Source organism: Rousettus aegyptiacus, unplaced genomic scaffold (genome assembly GCF_014176215.1).
Source record: "Rousettus aegyptiacus isolate mRouAeg1 unplaced genomic scaffold, mRouAeg1.p scaffold_m13_p_2, whole genome shotgun sequence".
Classification (NCBI taxonomy): Eukaryota; Metazoa; Chordata; class Mammalia; order Chiroptera; family Pteropodidae; genus Rousettus; species Rousettus aegyptiacus.
Window position 1 is genome coordinate 83,248,855 of NW_023416295.1, and position 18,752 is coordinate 83,267,606.

Genomic DNA, 18,752 nt, shown 5'->3' on the forward strand with positions numbered 1-18,752 from the left:
AGCAGTCAAGAAAAGAGTTACTGCCAAGTTTGACTGAACTCTTACAGGGGCATTCAAGAACTGCTAATCTCATAGTCCTGAGCCTTCTGGTGGCAGGAAAAGGATATATATCATATTGGTGGTACATGGCTTGGTTGGAAATCCTCACACAAAACTTCCCTCCTGTCTTACTTGTTAGAGGAAATCACAAGTATGTCCTGACATTTTACTCTTAAAACATGAAGAATTCGAACACATTTTAGCTTAATGTGTGGCTAATTAAGAAACATTCCAGTGCTTATTATTATAAATCTGATCTGATCTATGGTTATGCAGACTTCTGGAGACTGTCCTACTGGGATTCTATATAAACTTCATCATTATTTTTTTTATTAGTTAATGGGAGCTATTTTTTTTCTATCGGCTGAAGGGAAGTGTCAATGCCAGTGCCACCTCTAGAAAAACATTTTTGTCATTGCTGTTAATAAACAAGAAAATTAAACAAACCTATGCTGATTTATGCTCATGAAAACCACCAACTTGATTGTAAGCTTTTGTTTGCTTCTAGGCCCCATAAGAGGCCTCAGCCCCACAGCAGGTTCTTATTAAATGCTAATTGACAGGCTGTCAGAGTAACATGGGTGGTTATCAAAGGAAAAGACCAACTGGGCAGGAAACCCGATTATGCTTGCTCTTCTGAGAGGCTTACACCTACAAAGATTTGAAAATCAGTAACTGAAAATTTTAAGTACTTGAGTCTACAAAATGTTAAAAGCAGTTACCTAAATAAAGTTATTTAATGTAACCCAGATTATATACTTAAGAGTGATCTGAGAGATCATTAATAATACATGGCTTGAATTCGCTGCTAACTGAAAAGTATATTAGCTGGATTATAAGGGAATGTATATTCTAATTAAATGAAATATATTCCACTCTTAAGACATTGTTTTCTCCCTATAAAATATTTTGATATTTCCATCATAGTACTACTTTGCATATTTTTTTCTAATTAACTGGTTATCACAGATGAAATCTTCATAGATGTTTAGTAATTGAAAACCAACTACCACAAATTTTCAAACCATCATAAAGAAATATATCCCGAATCATATACTTCATTACTTTATATAGTGATTGTATAAATTTAAAATAATTAAAATGTGAAGTGAAGAAACTTGGGAAATTTGGAATATACAATTATTATTTTTTTCATTTTAGTTAGTATACCTATAATAAATATTTAATCACGTGGAAAAACCAACAAATTTTATTTTCTGATGAATGACTTGATTTGTTATTTCTTGACACGTTTTGACTGTTTATTCTAACTGATAAAATATAAGGGAAACAGTGAACCTGAAATAAAAACAAACAAATTTATTTGCTTTGAAAAAAAGAAGCAGGGGTAGCAATTAAGAGGCCGTGGCAGAGCTATATAAGAAATAAAGATAGTAGCAGAGTAGATGGAGAGTTGTTAAACTCTAGGTACAGTTTGAAGGTCGAATCAGCTGAATTTGATGTGTTGGATGTTAGGATAATGGAAAGAAGAGACTCGTGGATTAGTCACCGCCATTTCTTATTAAAATCTATGTGTTCTTTATGGAATCAAGCATGGGAAATAGGTTTATAAATAATGGTACATAAGCTTGTATTTGTGTAGTGCTTTGAAAATACTGCCACATCTATTACCTAATTTGCGGTTCTTTAATATTTTAATTGAAATATGTTAGCAGTTGAAATATTTTCTGAGTTCAGTTACAGTTTTTCTAAAATAGAGCTTAACTAGGATTCATAAGTGTTGAGACTATTTACAATCCTCATACACAAGAAGCAGTTTTTTCCCAAACTAAACATTATCTCTTAGAAAATTAGTGTGGTTTTCTTTGGGGGTGTGTCCGTGGTTTATTTTTTAAGGAATAAGGTAGAAGTTACAAAATTTTTCTTAAGAGTAGATTTTCATGGAATGTAGTTAAATTTTGTCTGAATGAGAGCATTTTTAAAACTTGCCAGACTGTTTCATAATATAGTTGTATTAACATAGATCACTTCAGATTGTTGTGATTGATTAGTAAGCATTTTTACTTCAGGAATAGATGTTTTGGCCTACTGTTTAATTTGATGGGAAATTAAAATCTTAAAGCTACCACAAATACATTTAGTACTTTCCAGTGTAATTTTGTTTGATGTGAATGTCTGTAGATTTTTTCCTACTTAGGCCTTTTCATATATGCAGTTTTTAGCATTAATCTTCAAATGGGACAGATTTGCATGAATTGATGTATTAGTTCCTCAAGGAAAAATGAAATCAGTCTTATTTATTTTTCAGAGGTGGCTGGATGCTAACAAACCAATAAGGAAGCAGCTTAAGAGTAAGCATACATATTTATTTGATATTTTTCAAGTATACTTTATAAAGATAAAGGGTTAATATAATCTGATTAATTAGAACTGTTTTTATTAATTCTAGGAGGATCGCCTTACAGTTTGAACTTTAGAGTCAAATTTTTTGTAAGTGATCCCAACAAATTGCAAGAAGAATATACAAGGTGGGTATGGAGCATATTTTTCTTGAAAATATTATCAAAATTGTTATGAAATTTTGAAATTAATTAAGCAAAAATAGATTATCATGCCACAATTTTGAGTTTATCAGCCAGCACACCGAATGAGTTACAGATGTTTCAAGGTAAGTTTCCTCCCTTCTGGGATGACCAAGAGGGCTTTAGGAGATTAGAACCCAGGGCCACCCCATCGACCTACAAGCAGCCTCCTGAGATATATAAATATTAAAATTTTCTACATGTGAAAATTGTGCCTGCTTTTTCTTTCTTTTGTAAAAGTAAACTTTATATATAATTGACCCTTGAACAACATAAGGTTTAGGGACACTGACCACCTATGCAATCAGAATTTACATATAAGTCGGCCTTCCACATATGTGGATTCCCAACCACAAATTGCAAATACTGTGTAGATAATGAACATTTTAATAGTGTATGAATGTTAAGTGAACTTTTTAAGGTGAGAAATAATTATAGTGTGGTAACTGTCATTATTAAAATAACCTGAATGATAACCTTGTGTGTTGCTTGACAGAAATCATTAAGAGAAAGACAATAAAAAATTAGCAGATTATACTTTTCTTAAAAGTCAATGACTATATTCAGAATTACTCTTAAAGATATTGCCAAATTAAAAATCTGTTCCTAAAAATGTGTAGATAGGCTGTTAGATGTTAATGCACTATTATCGTTTAGAATACTGTGGTGAAGTGGAGAAACAGATGAATAAATTAAAGATATTTAGCTGTTCCTGCCAATTTTCGGGTGTTCGTGAAGTAGAGTTTTCAAGTAGACCAGTTAAGAAAAATCCTTAAGAGTCATTTTCAATGTGTTTGTTGGGGAGCAGGATGTTACCTTTTTCACAACAGGAGAACTCAGTAATACAGGCAGTCTTAAATTTTGAAATTAATAGTATTGATGGCTGGGGAAAAAAATGGCAGAAATGATAGAGGCTATGTTCATCCTTCTGGCGAACAAATTAAAGTTGTGAAAGAAACAAGGAGCAGCAACAAGGAAAAATCACCTGGGATATAGAAGAATAAGCCATACAACTAAGGAGAAATCCAAGAAATCACCTTTCAATGGCAGAAGGTAGGACAGGATGAGGATGCGAGGCCACCTGATCCCAAGCGGCTGAGTAAAAATGGAGGCTGCAGCAGAGGCAGACATCTCTTACAGGAGCCACATCTGCAAGTGGATTTTCGCGGTGATGGACCTGCTTGCTCTGAGCACCAGCACCCATTCAGCTGCACGCCAGGGGCACCAGGGACTTACAGGGAGACATTGTCCATGTGAGGGCCAAGGAGAGACTCGCTCTGTACAGAAGTGCCGGTGGTATCCATTGTTCTCTGTTGAACCCTCCCCGCTACCAATGCACCTGACACAGACCCACCATAGCTCTGACATCATCAAACTAGATAACAGATGTCGCTCTGCCCAGAGGATTCCTTGAAACCCTGCCTACTCCAGTTCGGGCCCCACCCAAGCCACATCCAGGTATACCTCAGCAAGTCAGGTAGGTGTTCCTTGCTGAGACTCACACTGCTGGAGGCAGCTGGCTTCAGTTTCTGGTGTGGCCTTTTGAGGCAACTGTGAGCACAGCATCTGTGGATTATTTGCTGAATCTTAACAGATGGTCCCAAAGAGGTAGAGGCTTGGGCTAAATTTGGACTGTAGCTGAACAACTCTCAGGACTGTGTCACTGGACACTTACTTCACAAATCCACACTAATAAGACTGAGAGATTTAGGAGCTTTGCTTAGTACATAGAAACAGACTCAGAAAGGCAGCCAAAACGGGAAGACAAAAAAGCAGAAACTGTATGAGAGAATAGAACAGAGATTCAGATATAATGGAGTCAAGTAATCTAACAGGTGCAGAGTTCAAAACACTGGTTATAAAAATGTTCAATGAGCTTTTGGCATGTGTAGATAAATTCAGTGAGACCTTTAACAGATAAACATAAAAATGGAAATAGAAATTATAAAAGGGAACCAGTTTGAAATGAAGAACACATTATCTGAGATGAGAAGGATATTAAATGGAATAAACAAAATGAATAAAGAAAAGGATCAAATGACCTATTTAGAGGACATGAAAGCCAATCAGGACACTCAATCAGAATGGCAAGAGATAAGATGCCAAGACTATAAAAATAACTTAAGGAGCATATGGGACACTATTAAGGCTCCAAATATTTATCTGAATGGCGTAACTGAAGAAAATCTAGGTGTTGAACAGTTGTTTGAAGAAATAATGATGGAAAACTTCCCTAATCTGGTGAAGGAAATGGACATAAAACCCCAGGAAGCTCAGAGAATCCCAAAAATCAGGGATCCAAAGAGGCCCACACCAAGAGGTGGCTCCATAGTGTAGTGGTTAGCACGTCTGCTTTACACACACAAGGTCCTGGGTTGTGCCCCAAGTGAAGCCCCAGACCATACCCTGGGGGGCGCCAGGCCCTGGATGCATGCTGCGAGAATGTGGGAGGAGACACTCTGCCTTCAGAGATCCCGTTCTTAAGGGGAGATGGCAACATCCGTAGGTCAGGGATGGAACGGGGTAGGGAGTGGAATTAAAGGGGGGGGGGAAGGCCCACACCAAGACACATCGTAATTAAAATGCTAAAGCTTAAATACAAAGAAAGAATATTAAAAGCAGCAAGAGAAAAACAGTTACTTATAGGGGAACACCCATAAGACTGGCAGCTGATTTCTCAAAAAAAACTATGCAGAACAGAAGAGCTTGGTAAAAAATATTCAACAGGATGAAGACCTAGGATATACAACCAAGAATGATTTACCTAGCAAAGCTATCATTTAGAATCGAAGGACAGATAAAGAGCTTCCCAGACAAAAATAAGCTAACAGAATTCATTACCACCAGGCCAGAATTATAGGAAATGTTGGAGGGGCTTCTTTAAGAAGAAAAAAATAGGTATCAAAAACAGGAATAAAGAATGGTAACAACTACGTTCCTATCAATAAGTACCTTAAACAGAAAGGAATTAAGAACTCCAACCAAAAGATAGAGTGGCTGAAAGGATAAGAAAACAAGACCCCTACATGTGAACAGGAAGAGAATTAAAAAATATTGCCTTGATGAACCTAGAAGGTATTTAAGTCAGAGAAAGATAAACACTATATAATTTCACTTATATGCAGAATCTAAGGAATAAAAAAGAACAAAGTAGGATATGGTGGCTGGGAGAATGGGGTGAAGGGGTAAAGAAGTACAAATTAGTAGCTGATGGATGGTCACGTAGCACAACATAGGGAATGCAATTAGCATTAATACATTGGCTAGGTGGAGCTGAGGTCAGGGGAAGGAGGGAACAATTGGGATCATTTCACTAACTATATAGATGTCTAACCAATGTACTATATACTTGAAACTAAATAAATTTTTTTTAAAATAAAAAAATTAATGGTATCCCAGCTAATTTATCTTAAATAGCAAAGTTGTATTATATAAATACCCTTTAGTTTAATATTGCAGCTCTTAGGTTTTGTTGTTAATTAAAATAACAAGATACTTAATATAGTAAAAATTACTTAATTTTGGATGAACTTCAAGGAAACTACTCTGAATTAATGAAAATTGTGAATTATAAAGTATTTGTAAATGCATTTTATTATTTCCTGGTGCATATAACTTGAAATCAGTAATGAAGTATTCTATAATATATGTTTTAGTAATCTGAATTTTAAATATATAAGAAATATTTGTTATTAAAAGATCAGTAATTTTAAATTGGATTTCTAATGTATTTAATGTTTATGAAAAGTTTGTTAGCATAAACAAATAAAACATTGCCAGTTATAGCCATATTCATAATTTACTTCACTCAAAAAACTCCTTGAATTTCTTAATGGAGCTTGAATGTGTTTATTCTTTTATAGCCTATATTAAAAACATAATCAAGGAATAACTGTCTCACTAATAATTAAGCCAGAATATCTTCCTGATATAGAAGAAAGTAAAATCAAGTTTGGTAATTGAGGAATTGATGTGTTCAGTCCATCAATCTAGAAAAGTATTTATTTCAAAACTCCTTTACAATGGAATATCCTATAATCTTGTAACTGGTGCTATTTGGTAAAATGGGGTAAGTGGCTAGTTTTTTTTTTTTTTATTATCATAGTGTGTGCATTAATGATTCTCTACCCTGATTACCAATTAGAATCATTTAGGGGAGCTTGTGCCTTGACCACACCTCTGATTTAATAAATTTCAGGTGGTGACCTATGCCGAGACAGTACAGGCTTCTCAGCTGATTCTAATATGCCACCAGGTTTAGGAAGCACTCCTTTAAAACTTTAGTGCTTGGGTAGCCTTAATGCAATTGTCCTGCCTGGTAATAAGACATCCTTAGCCACAATTGCTTAATTTTAAGGACTAGTTTAAAACCCACAAAACAGGAAATGGGCTGCAGCTCCTTACCTTGAGATTCAATTTTACCATGTTAATGGTAAAAAGAATGGATGTATAGTGCTTCCATCAGATTAAATATCATTTAGTATTAGCAGGTGTTGGCATCATTAGAACTGAAGCTTTCTCAGAGGTCAAGAGAATACAAATGACATTCCTTTCGTACCTTTTTGAGTGCCTAGGTGTACACTGTACACAATGGTATTTAGTTCATGGTATTAGTTATTGCCTAGATTAGAAAAGTTATATTATTTTTACAGCTTAAATAGGTCATTTCTGTATTTACCTCAGTCATTACTAATCTATTTTAAAGATCTTATTTTTAAAAATTAGGCTTTGTCTTTCTATTTAGATCCCCTGGGATACATAAACTAAGCAAGTGATACCGCTTTTTTCTTTTTCTTTTTTTTTTCTTTTAAACAAATGTAGAAACTAAGGCTCAGCCAAATTTTAAGTCATTTCTCGAAGATCATAGGTTCAGTTAGCTTATAACTAATAAGCTTAGGTTTGGCTTATTATGGTTTCCACTCTATCAATCCTTAGTGATTGGTATGTAAATAAAATTTAACAAGCATAGATATTTATGTAGGATTTACATATTTTATCAAGGATATACATAATCTTTCAGTCCTAACTATAAGATTGTTTCCCACCAAGAACTTTTAATTAATGAAACCAAATAGGCTGGGTAGAAATATGTTGTTTTGGATTGTTTAAATAGTACTTTATTAATATATGAAGCCAGGATATTTGTATCCATTTTTTTTTTTTAATTTTCTAATGAATATCTCATTCTCTGAAGATGTTAATTACATTCTTTGGTAATTCGAATTGTCATGGAGCTTTTTAATGACTTTAATCAACCAAACAACTAAAATTTTGAATGATTTTTGATTCTTGGAATTTGTATACTTTTTTTAGCAAGGCGAAATAAAAATCTGTGAATTCTCTGTTTAAACATTTAAAGCCACAAAATTTGGTCTTCTGCCAACATTACACAGCCCAGGTGGCTTTGCTCTAGCATTGATACATCTATGAGAAAGTGACTTTACCCACTAGCAGGGATGGAAGGACAATGCCATCTTGTAAGCAACCCCAGCATTCTTGTTATAGGATGCTAATATTTTTGTTAGTTTTAAAGGAAATCGAGTACTTGGCAATTCTAATAGTAGAGCAATAATGGGGAAAAAAACTTTTTCTGATCAAAGAGAGCTTTCTTAAATGAAGAGGAAAGGTGCTTTTTACAGTTAGCAGCTTCTTGCTCCCTAATGATAAGATAAACAACAGAAGGACCTATCCTTGCAGTTGGCTTCCTATGTCAGTTCTTTGCTACTTTTAGCTTTCCTGTGTCTGTGACTCAAGTTTGCTCTGCTTTCCAGTTCCGCCTTCTGCATATGCCAATCCTTAGAGTATTTCTCCTTAATTTTTGCCCTCAGTCATGTAACTCTTAAAAACAAAATGTTTTTTTATTTAGTGAAAATAAAATATTTGCAGTACAGAATTTTATCAAAGAAATGTAAAGACTTGGATTCTTGAATTTATGAAAGCTTATTTTAAAATTTCTTTTCATGTGCTAACACATGTTAAAGAAACAAATACTTAAGTATTTCAGTTTTTTTAGTTAATGTAAGTATATAGTTTTTAAACTGTAAATGTTATAATTCCAGTAAATGCTAACTATCTTTTTTTTTTTTTAAGGTACCAGTATTTTTTGCAAATTAAACAAGACATTCTTACTGGAAGGTGGGCTATTTTATATTTTTAGTAATGGATTGAAAAATATTCTTAACTCTATATAAAGTAATTAATGATCATTGCAAACATTATCTATTGAAAAATGGTTAAATATAGCATGAATTCCTTTTGTCAAATAAGTTCAATTACTTAATAGCTAAAGTATAAGTCACATGGAAATTTCAAGTGTGAATAGTATAATATAAATTATAGTGCTTTTGAAATTATTGTGTTTAACCTTGGGTAATGTATTTTCTTTTTGTTTTAACAGATTGCCCTGTCCTTATAATACTGCTGCCCTTTTGGCTTCATTTGCTGTTCAGTGTAAGTATCAGCCCACATTTGAATCAGATGGCATATAATTACATGGTCTGTGTGATAATACATTGCTTTTAATGAGTTCTTTAGACATATGTCACTATACAAAAGAATGTGACTATAGAGGAAATGTAATGAAACATCCAATTAGTTAGCGATTACTTTGATTCCTAAAAGGAAAAATTCTGAAGTTGTTTGAAACCTAGGAGAATGTTAAATATATTGTGATAACTTGCTTAAATGGTAACAGAAACATAAATAATTTACTTTCAGAAATATAATAGAATTCATGACATTTCTATTTTGACCATAGAAATTGAAAAAAAAAGCGTTTATTAAAATGTGAATATTTTTCTTCCATTTATTAGCTGAACTAGGAGACTACAGTCAGTCAGAAAACTTGCCAGGCTACCTCTCAGATTATTCTTTCATTCCTAATCAACCTCAAGATTTTGAAAAAGAAATTGCAAAATTACATCAACAACATACGTAAGGATTTATTTACTTTTCTGCCTATTTGGTAAAATTCTTAATGACACCTTTTCTAGAGAAATGTTTTAAATGATTTCTAATGCGATTGTTGTGTTTACTTAATATAAATAGTTACTATTATGTAAAATAATATGATTAATATAAAGAAATGTAGATGATCTATGCTAAAAGAAAAATCATTACTTATTTCATATATTTGTTGTTCATTTCTATTAAGGACAATAAAGCTATATGTAAACAGAAATTTACTTGGTGTTATATAAAATTTCCAGTTTTTATTATAGTTTTTATTATATAAATTCTTATGTATGTAATCTATATATACACACACACAGTTTTATTTTTATTATATAAAGTTACCAGGAATATATATATAAAATTTTGGGTTTTTTAAAGTTTTTTTAACTATATAAAGTTTTTATTATATAAAGTTGCCAGAAATTGTAGAATAGTAATAGTAGGTTCACAATCTACTTAGCAATTTTTTCTCGGGTTTTAGCTATGTGAAAAGAATTATTTTTGTTTGATAATGAGCCAGAGGGAGAAAAGGTACTTTTTGTAATACTAAATTAATAAAAATTAGTTCTTTAAAAATAGCATAACAATATTCAGCTTTGATATTTTATGAATCTAAATTTCTGTGACTTTTTTTTAAGAAGTCTGTTACTTTGAATAGAATCCAGAGTTTAATTTTGCTTTAACATATAATTAAGAATACTCATAGAGGAACTAAGGCAGTGTTGCATTTTGGCTAAGAGTCTGAACTCCAGAGCCAGACTGCCTGGATTGAAATTCTGGTAAGCTTACGTACTGTCTTATAACCTTAGCCAAATTGTTCCATGTCTATTCTTCTCTGTTTCCTTATATGTAAATAGATGATAATAAAAGTATCTACCTCTGGGGTTATAAGGAGTTTATCTGTATAAACTCACTTAATTGTACTTTATATATATAAAGTTTCCAGAACAGTGCCTAGCACATGCTAAGCACTGAAAAAATATTACCTCTTATTATTAAGGAAACTTACTTTCATTTGGTAATGGCCCATGTATCTGAAAGAGGTTGGCAAACTACAGTCCATTACCTATTTTTGTATGGCCTATGGGCTCAGAATGATTTGTATATTTTATTTATTTTTTAAAATAATTTTTGTTTTTCAATTACAGTTGACATACAATGTTATATCAGTTTCAGGTATACAATGTAGTGCTTAGACATTTGTATACCTTATAAAATGATCACCCCAATGACTCTAGTACCCATCTGACACCATACATAGTTATTATAATATTATTGACTATATTCCCTACGCTATACTTTATAGTCCCATGACTATTTTGTAACTACCAATTTGTACTTCTTTCATTTTTATTTTTTTATTATGATGACATTGGTTAACAAAATCCAGTAAGTTTTAGGTGTACAATTTAGCAGTGAGGCATATATATGTATGTATATTTATTGCATTGTGTACAATTTGTACTTCTTAATCCCTTCTCCTTTTTCACTGTCTCCCAACCCACTTCCTGTCTGGTAACCATCAGAATGCTCTCTGTATCTATGAGTTTGTTTCAGTTTTGTTTGTTCATTTATTTGTTTTTCAGATGCTATATATAAGTGAAATCATATGGTATTTTTTTTTCTCTGACTTATTTCACTTAACATAATACCCTCTAGGTCCATTCATGTCTTTGCAGATGGCAAGATTTCATTCTTTTTTAAGCTGAGTAATATTCCATTGTAGATATTTACCACTTCTTTATCCGTCTGTTGGTGGACACTTAGGTTTCTTCCTAAAGTCTATTTTTTCTGGTGTAAATATTACTACCTAAGCTCTTTTATTTGTTTGGTTTTTGTTTCCATTTTCATGACATATCTTTTTCATACTTTTAGTTTGTGTGTGTCTTTTGATCTCAATTGGGTCCCTGGTAGACAGCATATGTATGGGTCTTGTTTTCTTATCCATTCAGCCACCCTATGTCTTTTGATTGGCGTATTTAGTCCATTTACATTTAAAGTAATTGTTGATAGGTAAGTAGTTATTGCCATTTTATTATTTATATTTTTGATCTTCTTTTAACACTTCTTGTAATATTGGTTTGCTATTGATGAATTCCTTTAAGTTTGGTTTGTGTTTTTTTTTTTGTTTGTTTGTTTTTCCTGGGAAGCTCTTTATCTCCTCTTCAAGTTTAATTGATAGCCTTCCTGGGTATTCTTGGTTGTAGGTCCTTGCTTTTCATCACTTTGAATATTTCATGCCAATCCTTCTGGCCTGCAAAGTTTCTGTTAAGAAATCAACTGACAGTCTTATAGGAGCTCCCTTGTAGGTAACTAACTGCTTTTCTCTTGCTGCATTTTACTCTCTCTGTCATTATGATGTGTCTTGGTGTTGGCCTCTTTGGGTTCATCTTTTTGAGACTGCTCTTCCTTTACTTGTATATCTATTTTCCTTCAGCAAGCTAGGGATATTTTCTGTCATTATTTCTTCAAATAGATTTCAATTTCTTGCTCTCTGTCTTCTCTTTCTGGTATCCCTGTGATGTAAGTGTTGATACAGTTGATGTTGTCCCAGAGGCCCATTAAACTATCCTCATTTTAAAAAATACTTTTCTCTTATTGCTGTCATGATTTTTGTTTTCTGCTACCCTATCTTCCAAATTGCTGCTTCAGTGCTCTGCTTCATCTAATCTACTATTGAGTCTCTCTGATGTATTCTTTATTTTGGTTATTGTAGTCTTCATTTCTGACTGGCTTTTTTTTTTTAATGTTTTCTACCTCTTTTTTTTTTTTTTTTTTTTAATATTTTCTGTCTCCTTGTTGGAGTTCTCATTGAAATCATCAGGCATCCTTGTAAATAGCGTTTTGAACTCTGAATCTGATTGCTTGCTTGTCTCCATTTTGTTTAGTTCTTTTTCTGGAGTTTTGTTCTGGAGTTTGTTTCTGAAGTTCTTTCATTTGCAATATGTTTCTTTGTCTCCTCATTTTGGCTGCCTCCCTGTATTTGTTTCTACATATTAGGTAAGGTGCTATATCTTCTGGTTTTGGTAGAGTGGTCTTATGTAGTTGGTGTGCTGTAGGGCTTCATGGCACAATCTCCCTGGTCACCTAAGCAGGGTGGTTTGTGTGTGCCCTCCTGCTGTTGAGTCTTGATTGCTGTTGGCACATCACTGAAAGGGGTTGACCTTCAAGCTGATTGGTTGTGAAGACTGGTTGTCACTACGGTAGAACTGCTGCTATGCCTGCTGAGTCTGCTCTTTGGCTGTGTCACTTGTGGAGGTAGTTGGGAGATGCTCTGATGTGATTTGGCCACTAGGTATGTTAGTTCTGGGGCTTCTTGGGAAGGGCTCTGTTGCAGGCTAAGGACAGCCACTTCCTGTGCCCTGCCTGGGGCCACCTGGTATGAATGACAAAATGATCTTTAGATAGTTGCCACTTACATGGTGCTTGGAGGTGCCTGGGAGAGGCTAAGCTATGAACTGAATTCAGCTGCTATTAGTGCCAAGCTTGGTGCTGCTTAGTAAGAGGTACAGGGCATTCTGAGGCCAGATGCTATTTGTTGAGTTTTGTTTGACCTTTGAGAGATTTAGGAAAGTCCACAGCATGAGCCAAGACAGGTAGTTTATATGGAAAAGACACTGGAAGAGACTAGGGTGTGCTCACAAGTTGAGTGAGACTGGGTCTTAGGGATTCATCAGGACAGAGCTAACAGTGCTAACCAGGTTGGAGCCTCAGACATGGCTTCGCCTATGCATGCAGGCTGTGTAGGGAGAGAGTTCAACAGAGGAACAGTGACTTCCGCTATTGTTCTGTCTGGGAGAAAGCTGCCCCTCAAGCCCCCACCTTAAAGGCAGACAGTTTATTTCCTCCCCATATGTCCCTGGTTCCTTTCGAGCTGCTGCCCCAGGGCTAAAGTTCAGAGCAAGTTAATCAGTAAGTACATGCATGGGCCCTTTATAAGAGGAAAATCTGGGACTCCAGCTGCTCTCTTTCTCCTTCAGCCACAATCTCTGCCAGTTTTCACAGCTAGAAGTTATGGGGACTTCTTGGCACTGGAACCCTGGGCTGAGAAGCCTCATTGGGCTGGGACCCCTTGTTCCTCAGGCAGGACCTTTGCAGCCAAGATAGCCCTCCCTGTTTTTAACTGCTTTAGGTAGGTATGGGACCAGCCTGTTGAAGTCTCTGCCTCTCCTGTGTGACTCAATATGGCTTCTTCAGTATATCCTTAGTTATAGGACCTCTGTTCTGCTAGACTGCAGGTGATTCTCAATGATGGTTGTTTTGTAGTTTAATTGTAATTTTCATGGGGTCATGAGAGGAGGCAAGCACAACATTTACCTGTTCTGCCATCTTGCCCCAGAAGTAATTTGTACATTTTAAATGATTGAAAAAAAATCAAAAAAGAATAACATTTTGTAGCATGTGAAATTTTAGAAATTTTGATTTCTGTGTCCATAAATTAACACTTATTGGGACACAGATTCTATGTTGTCTATGGTTGCTTTCACAGAACAGCAGAGTTGAGTAGTTGTGACCGAAGCCATGTGGCCTGAAAGCTTAAAGTGTTTTAATATCCAACTATTTCCAGTAAAAATTTGCTGACCTCTAATCTAAAATAAAATTAATGAATGGAAATTTTAATGGACTGGACTAATGTGGTAAGGTGTGCTATTTTGGTCTAAAAGTAAATGCCATTTATAATAAAAGTTCTATACCTAGCATATGTGAATCAAAGGTTTGAAGATAAGCCTGATTTTTTAAATATTTACCATAATAAAAACTCCCTTCTGTAATGAAAAAAGATTGTACATTTGATAAGATGTTGATTATATATGTTTGGTTTAAAGAAATGATTTCTCAAATATTTAAACAGAAAAAAAATAGAATCATCTGGTTTAACTGGGAGCAGGGTAAGGTAGAGTATTTAACTTAATTGACTTTTATAGTAAACTGAAGTATATGTATTTTTTGAGGAATCCCATTTTTATGATCATGCATCGGCAAGCTCTTGGCCCCTTTTCTAGTATCATTAGGGAATGAAAAGTTTAAATCTTTGCTTTTGTAATTTGCTGCTTTTACTCTGCTATAGTCTGATAATATCAGATAACTAAGGTTGTTAGAACAGTGTATAATATAGGAATAAATCAATTTTTAAAGGCTTTGAATTTAAAGCTGTAGTTCTAAAACTTATGCTTATAAGAATCACCTGGGATGATTTAAACTGTTTGGACCCCATTCATTCTATATCAGACTATCTGTAGAACAGTACTTCTGAAACTCTCTGTGATGAAAAATCACTTTTCCCCTAGTGTGTCTTGGAACTATACTTCTAAAATATTATAGTTCTAAAAATATTATAAAAATTAATCACTAGAAAAATAAAATGGAGAAATGAACATAAAAAATTATAAGCCGTTTTTATATCAACAGATATAAAATCACTCTGTCAAAGTTCTATAAAAGACTCACAACACTCGATTTCTATATTTGTTATAAATCAACACCTAGCTAGTCACTGTTCTCTGAGAGGCACTGCTCTGGAGGTTGTCTAAGAATCTACATGTTTCAGAAGCACTATGTGTGATTTAAATGCAGATATGATATATAGACCACGTTTTGAAAAACACTTCTTTTAAGTTGTGTCTAAGTGTAAGCGACTTTGTAATAGCCATAAGAACTAGAGGACTTTTAAAACTTCGTCCATTCTTATATTTCTGGACAGTATTTTACAAAGTAATAATTTGTGTTACTGAAAATGTACCCTTCAAATAAGTTAGTTGTTACTATACAGAATTAAGAGGAATAGTCATGCATGGAGTTTTGTAAAAGATTTAATTAGAATCCTGAAATTTTTCCAGATAATTAGCTTTTTTTCAAATTTGGCCATATTTATGATTGATTTAATTTTTAACCTAATGATGTCTTTACAGAGGCTTATCTCCTGCAGAAGCAGAATTTAATTACCTGAATACAGCACGTACCTTAGAACTCTATGGAGTTGAATTCCACTATGCAAGGGTAAGTGGGAAAACTTTTATATTGTTGGGTTAGGCTCCATTTCTCAATATCAAAAAATTCTTAATGCCTTGATAGGGTTAGACAACAAATATAATAACTAGTGAGTTCTGCCAACATAATTGCACTGAAAATTTCCTCTAAATATAGTATTTTCACAGTCAATGCCTGATGAGAATGGTTGAAGTGGATTTGTTATGTAATTTTTCTTCAAGGTAGCGTTTTATGTTATAAAGATAATTTTTGCAGATCTTAAGAGACTACCTTTAGAATTATTATTTTACAAAATAAAGATCGAGTAATAGAAAAAGCAGACTTTTTTGTATTTTTAACTTTTTCGATAATTGTTATAAAAGTTGCTTTTACCTCAGTGAGTCCTGTATTACTTCACTTACTTTATTTTAATCATTTAGTGACATTAAAAATTTCTATTTATAAGGCACAAAATGAAGCATATTAATATTTTGGCTGCCCCCTTCCCTAAATCCCTTTATTAAGATAGAATTTGTAATCATTGACTTCTTTACAACACTGTAACTTTTTTTTCATTGTGTCAAACTTGGCTGTTTCCAAAAGACTATTATCCTTCTGTCATAAGGGTATTTTTGAGTGGCTGTCTTTCATTTGTGTGTCTCTTCATCTAGATTCCTTCTCATGCTTTCTTTATCAAGAGGTGATATTTCTTTAGAAGTACCTGGGGTATTGCTATTCTCTCTAACCAGCGAAAAGTACAGTTAAGGTAGTCATCAGTTGAATTAGTGGTAGGTTTTACATTCTCTTGGGACAAATTGCTTTATCTTAGGATAGCAGCCTGAAAGGGGGATTCAGTTTTTCTTAGGTAGTTATTTTGAATTTATTTTAATTTATAGACATAGATAGACAGTGTTTTGTGTTTTAAGAACTCAAAGTTCTACTTCATGAAGTGGCTTTATTATTTAGGGCCTCACCTGGCCATGTTCTAGGAGAAGAATGCTAGCTCTTAAATTTCACAAAGCTTACATCAATCTCGTCTTTAAAAAACAGATTGACTTGCTTTCTTCATATAACTATATCTGGTAATTCTGAGTGTGACTTGGAAATCTGTTTGATGCCATTTAAAATGTGTAGGTAAGACTCTAACATTTTGTTTTCTTTAAAATGCGCCCCTTCACCCTCCCTCTCTTTTGGGGGCCATTACCTTTGAATATGATTCCCTAAAATGTAACATCATAGTCAGTATTTGTGCAGCTGAATTTTGTTTTTTATTATAATAAAGTTTAAAACTAGTGGAACTTTAAATATGTGAACTAAACTATGACTATTAAAAGACCACTAAATTCAGTTCTTAGCAGTTTTAGTTCTTAGCAGTTTTCTAAAGGTAGTTTAGACTATCTGCTAAATCTCACTGCTGTCAGTGAAATATAAAGTGTGTTGAAACTTCTTTCCTTTTTTAATTTAAGTGACATGGCTGTTTTCATGCATAATTCTGTTGTTATTTATTGATTTGATTAAGGTAAGATTTTGTTTGTTTAAATATTATATTGTAGAACTCTTTCTTAAAAAGTCATAAATGTAGAGTACCAGGTTAAAGTTCTTTCAATTTTAAATGGTCATAGTTATTCAGAAACATACTTTGTATGGACAAGAAAAAAGCCAGGATAGGTGTTTCTGTCGTGCGTGTATGGCTACAGAGTGCTTAAGAAGAAAATGTGTAAATGTTCATGAATGTGAAAGGAAATTTGCAGCATCATGAACACAAAGGACAAAAAGTGAAGGGGAAAGAATACATAAAGAGAATACTTAAGTTTTAATTGCATATCACAAGCAAAAAGTGTATTTGAGATAACATTTTATTTTAAAAGCAAGGTAAGATGTTTTTTCTCTGCCTTTAGAATATAGGTTGAAAAATAAGAGTAGAACCAAGTTACTTATAGCAAACTGAAAAATACAAATAAATCTTAGTGCATTCATTGTAGTGGCTCTGTTATGTGCTTTGCACAGTATTGGCACTAAGGATTGCTTATTGAACAAAACACCAGCTATCCCTGCCCTCATGGAGCTCACAGGATAGCAGGGGAGAAAAAAATGGAACATGTATTAACAGTTAAATCTATGAGGATATGAAGGGGAAAGTAGAGAATGCTATGAGGTCATGTGGCAGGAGTATGTAATCCAACCTGGGAGCAGAATGTAAAAAAGCTGTCTTAGATACAGTAATTTACTGAAGCCGGAAGAATGAATGAGAATAGAATAGAGAGTGGTTTTCGCTACAGAGCCATCAGCATGAGTGAAGACCTGAAATCACAAGAGAACATGACATATTTGAGAAAATAAAAATGGTTAGTTGCTAAATAGTATTTCATTGCATAGATATACCATCATTTGTTCATTCAGTCACCCATTGAAGGGCATCTGGTTGTTACCAGCATTTTTTTTTTTAATAGACTTCTACAAACATTTATCGACAGGTCTTTGTGTGAATTTAAGTTTCGATTCTGTAGGGTAAAAACCACAGGGTAGCATTGCTGAGTCATATAGTAAGTGTATATTAGCTTTATATGACATTGCCAAACTTTTTTGTAGAGTGACCGAACCATTTAAAAATATCCCCATTGGCAGTATTTGCAAGTTCCTGTTGTTTCACATCCTTTTTAGTATATGCTACTGTTCATTTTGTATTGTTTCTTTTTAAGCTTTTCTGATGAGCATGTTTTATCTCATCATGGTTTTACTTTGCATTTCCCTAGTGACTAATTGATGTTGAGCATCATATTTCCTTTGATGAATGTGTCTGTTCAAGTGTATTCCCCATTATTTAATTTGGTTGTTTCATTTTTTACTCTTGTGTTTTGAGACCTCTTTAATCTAGATACACATTTTTTTGTTTAATATGTGATTTGCAAATATCTTCTCACACTCTAATATCTTTAATATGTTATATTCAGTCACTGATAGAATAGTCTAAAAATCAGCAAGATAAATAAGATTTGAAAAATATAGTAGAATAATTGTCTCTAACAACTTCAGAGTATGCATTGTTTTCAAACAATATAATTTCTGAACACAGTGCCATTTAGCAAAAAACAATGACAAAAAGATGGCTTTAAAAATTCTCCAAATGTTTGGAAATTAAGAAATACACTTTTGAATAAGCCATAGGTACAAATACTATCATTTCTACCCAACACTCTCTGTGCTTTCTCTCACTCACCTAGAAACAATAACAATTAGTTACTCCTAAAT

General features: G+C 33.6%; 1 protein-coding gene across 5 annotated transcripts in view; it reads left to right on the forward strand.

Moving 5' to 3' along the window:
* PTPN4 (protein tyrosine phosphatase non-receptor type 4) overlaps positions 1-18,752 on the forward strand; it is a 175,770-nt gene that overhangs the window by 62,241 nt on the left and 94,777 nt on the right. For 3 of the 5 annotated variants that reach the window (XM_016127566.2, XM_016127565.2, XM_016127568.2), the window contains 6 exons: positions 2,309-2,351; positions 2,429-2,528; positions 8,673-8,717; positions 8,980-9,032; positions 9,395-9,515; positions 15,446-15,533. In XM_016127566.2, the coding sequence (XP_015983052.1) occupies positions 2,309-2,351; positions 2,429-2,528; positions 8,673-8,717; positions 8,980-9,032; positions 9,395-9,515; positions 15,446-15,533 (450 nt within the window). The remainder of the gene's footprint in view (positions 1-2,308; positions 2,352-2,428; positions 2,529-8,672; positions 8,718-8,979; positions 9,033-9,394; positions 9,516-15,445; positions 15,534-18,752) is intronic. The other 2 variants (XM_016127567.2, XM_016127569.2) reach the window with 1 other exon arrangement.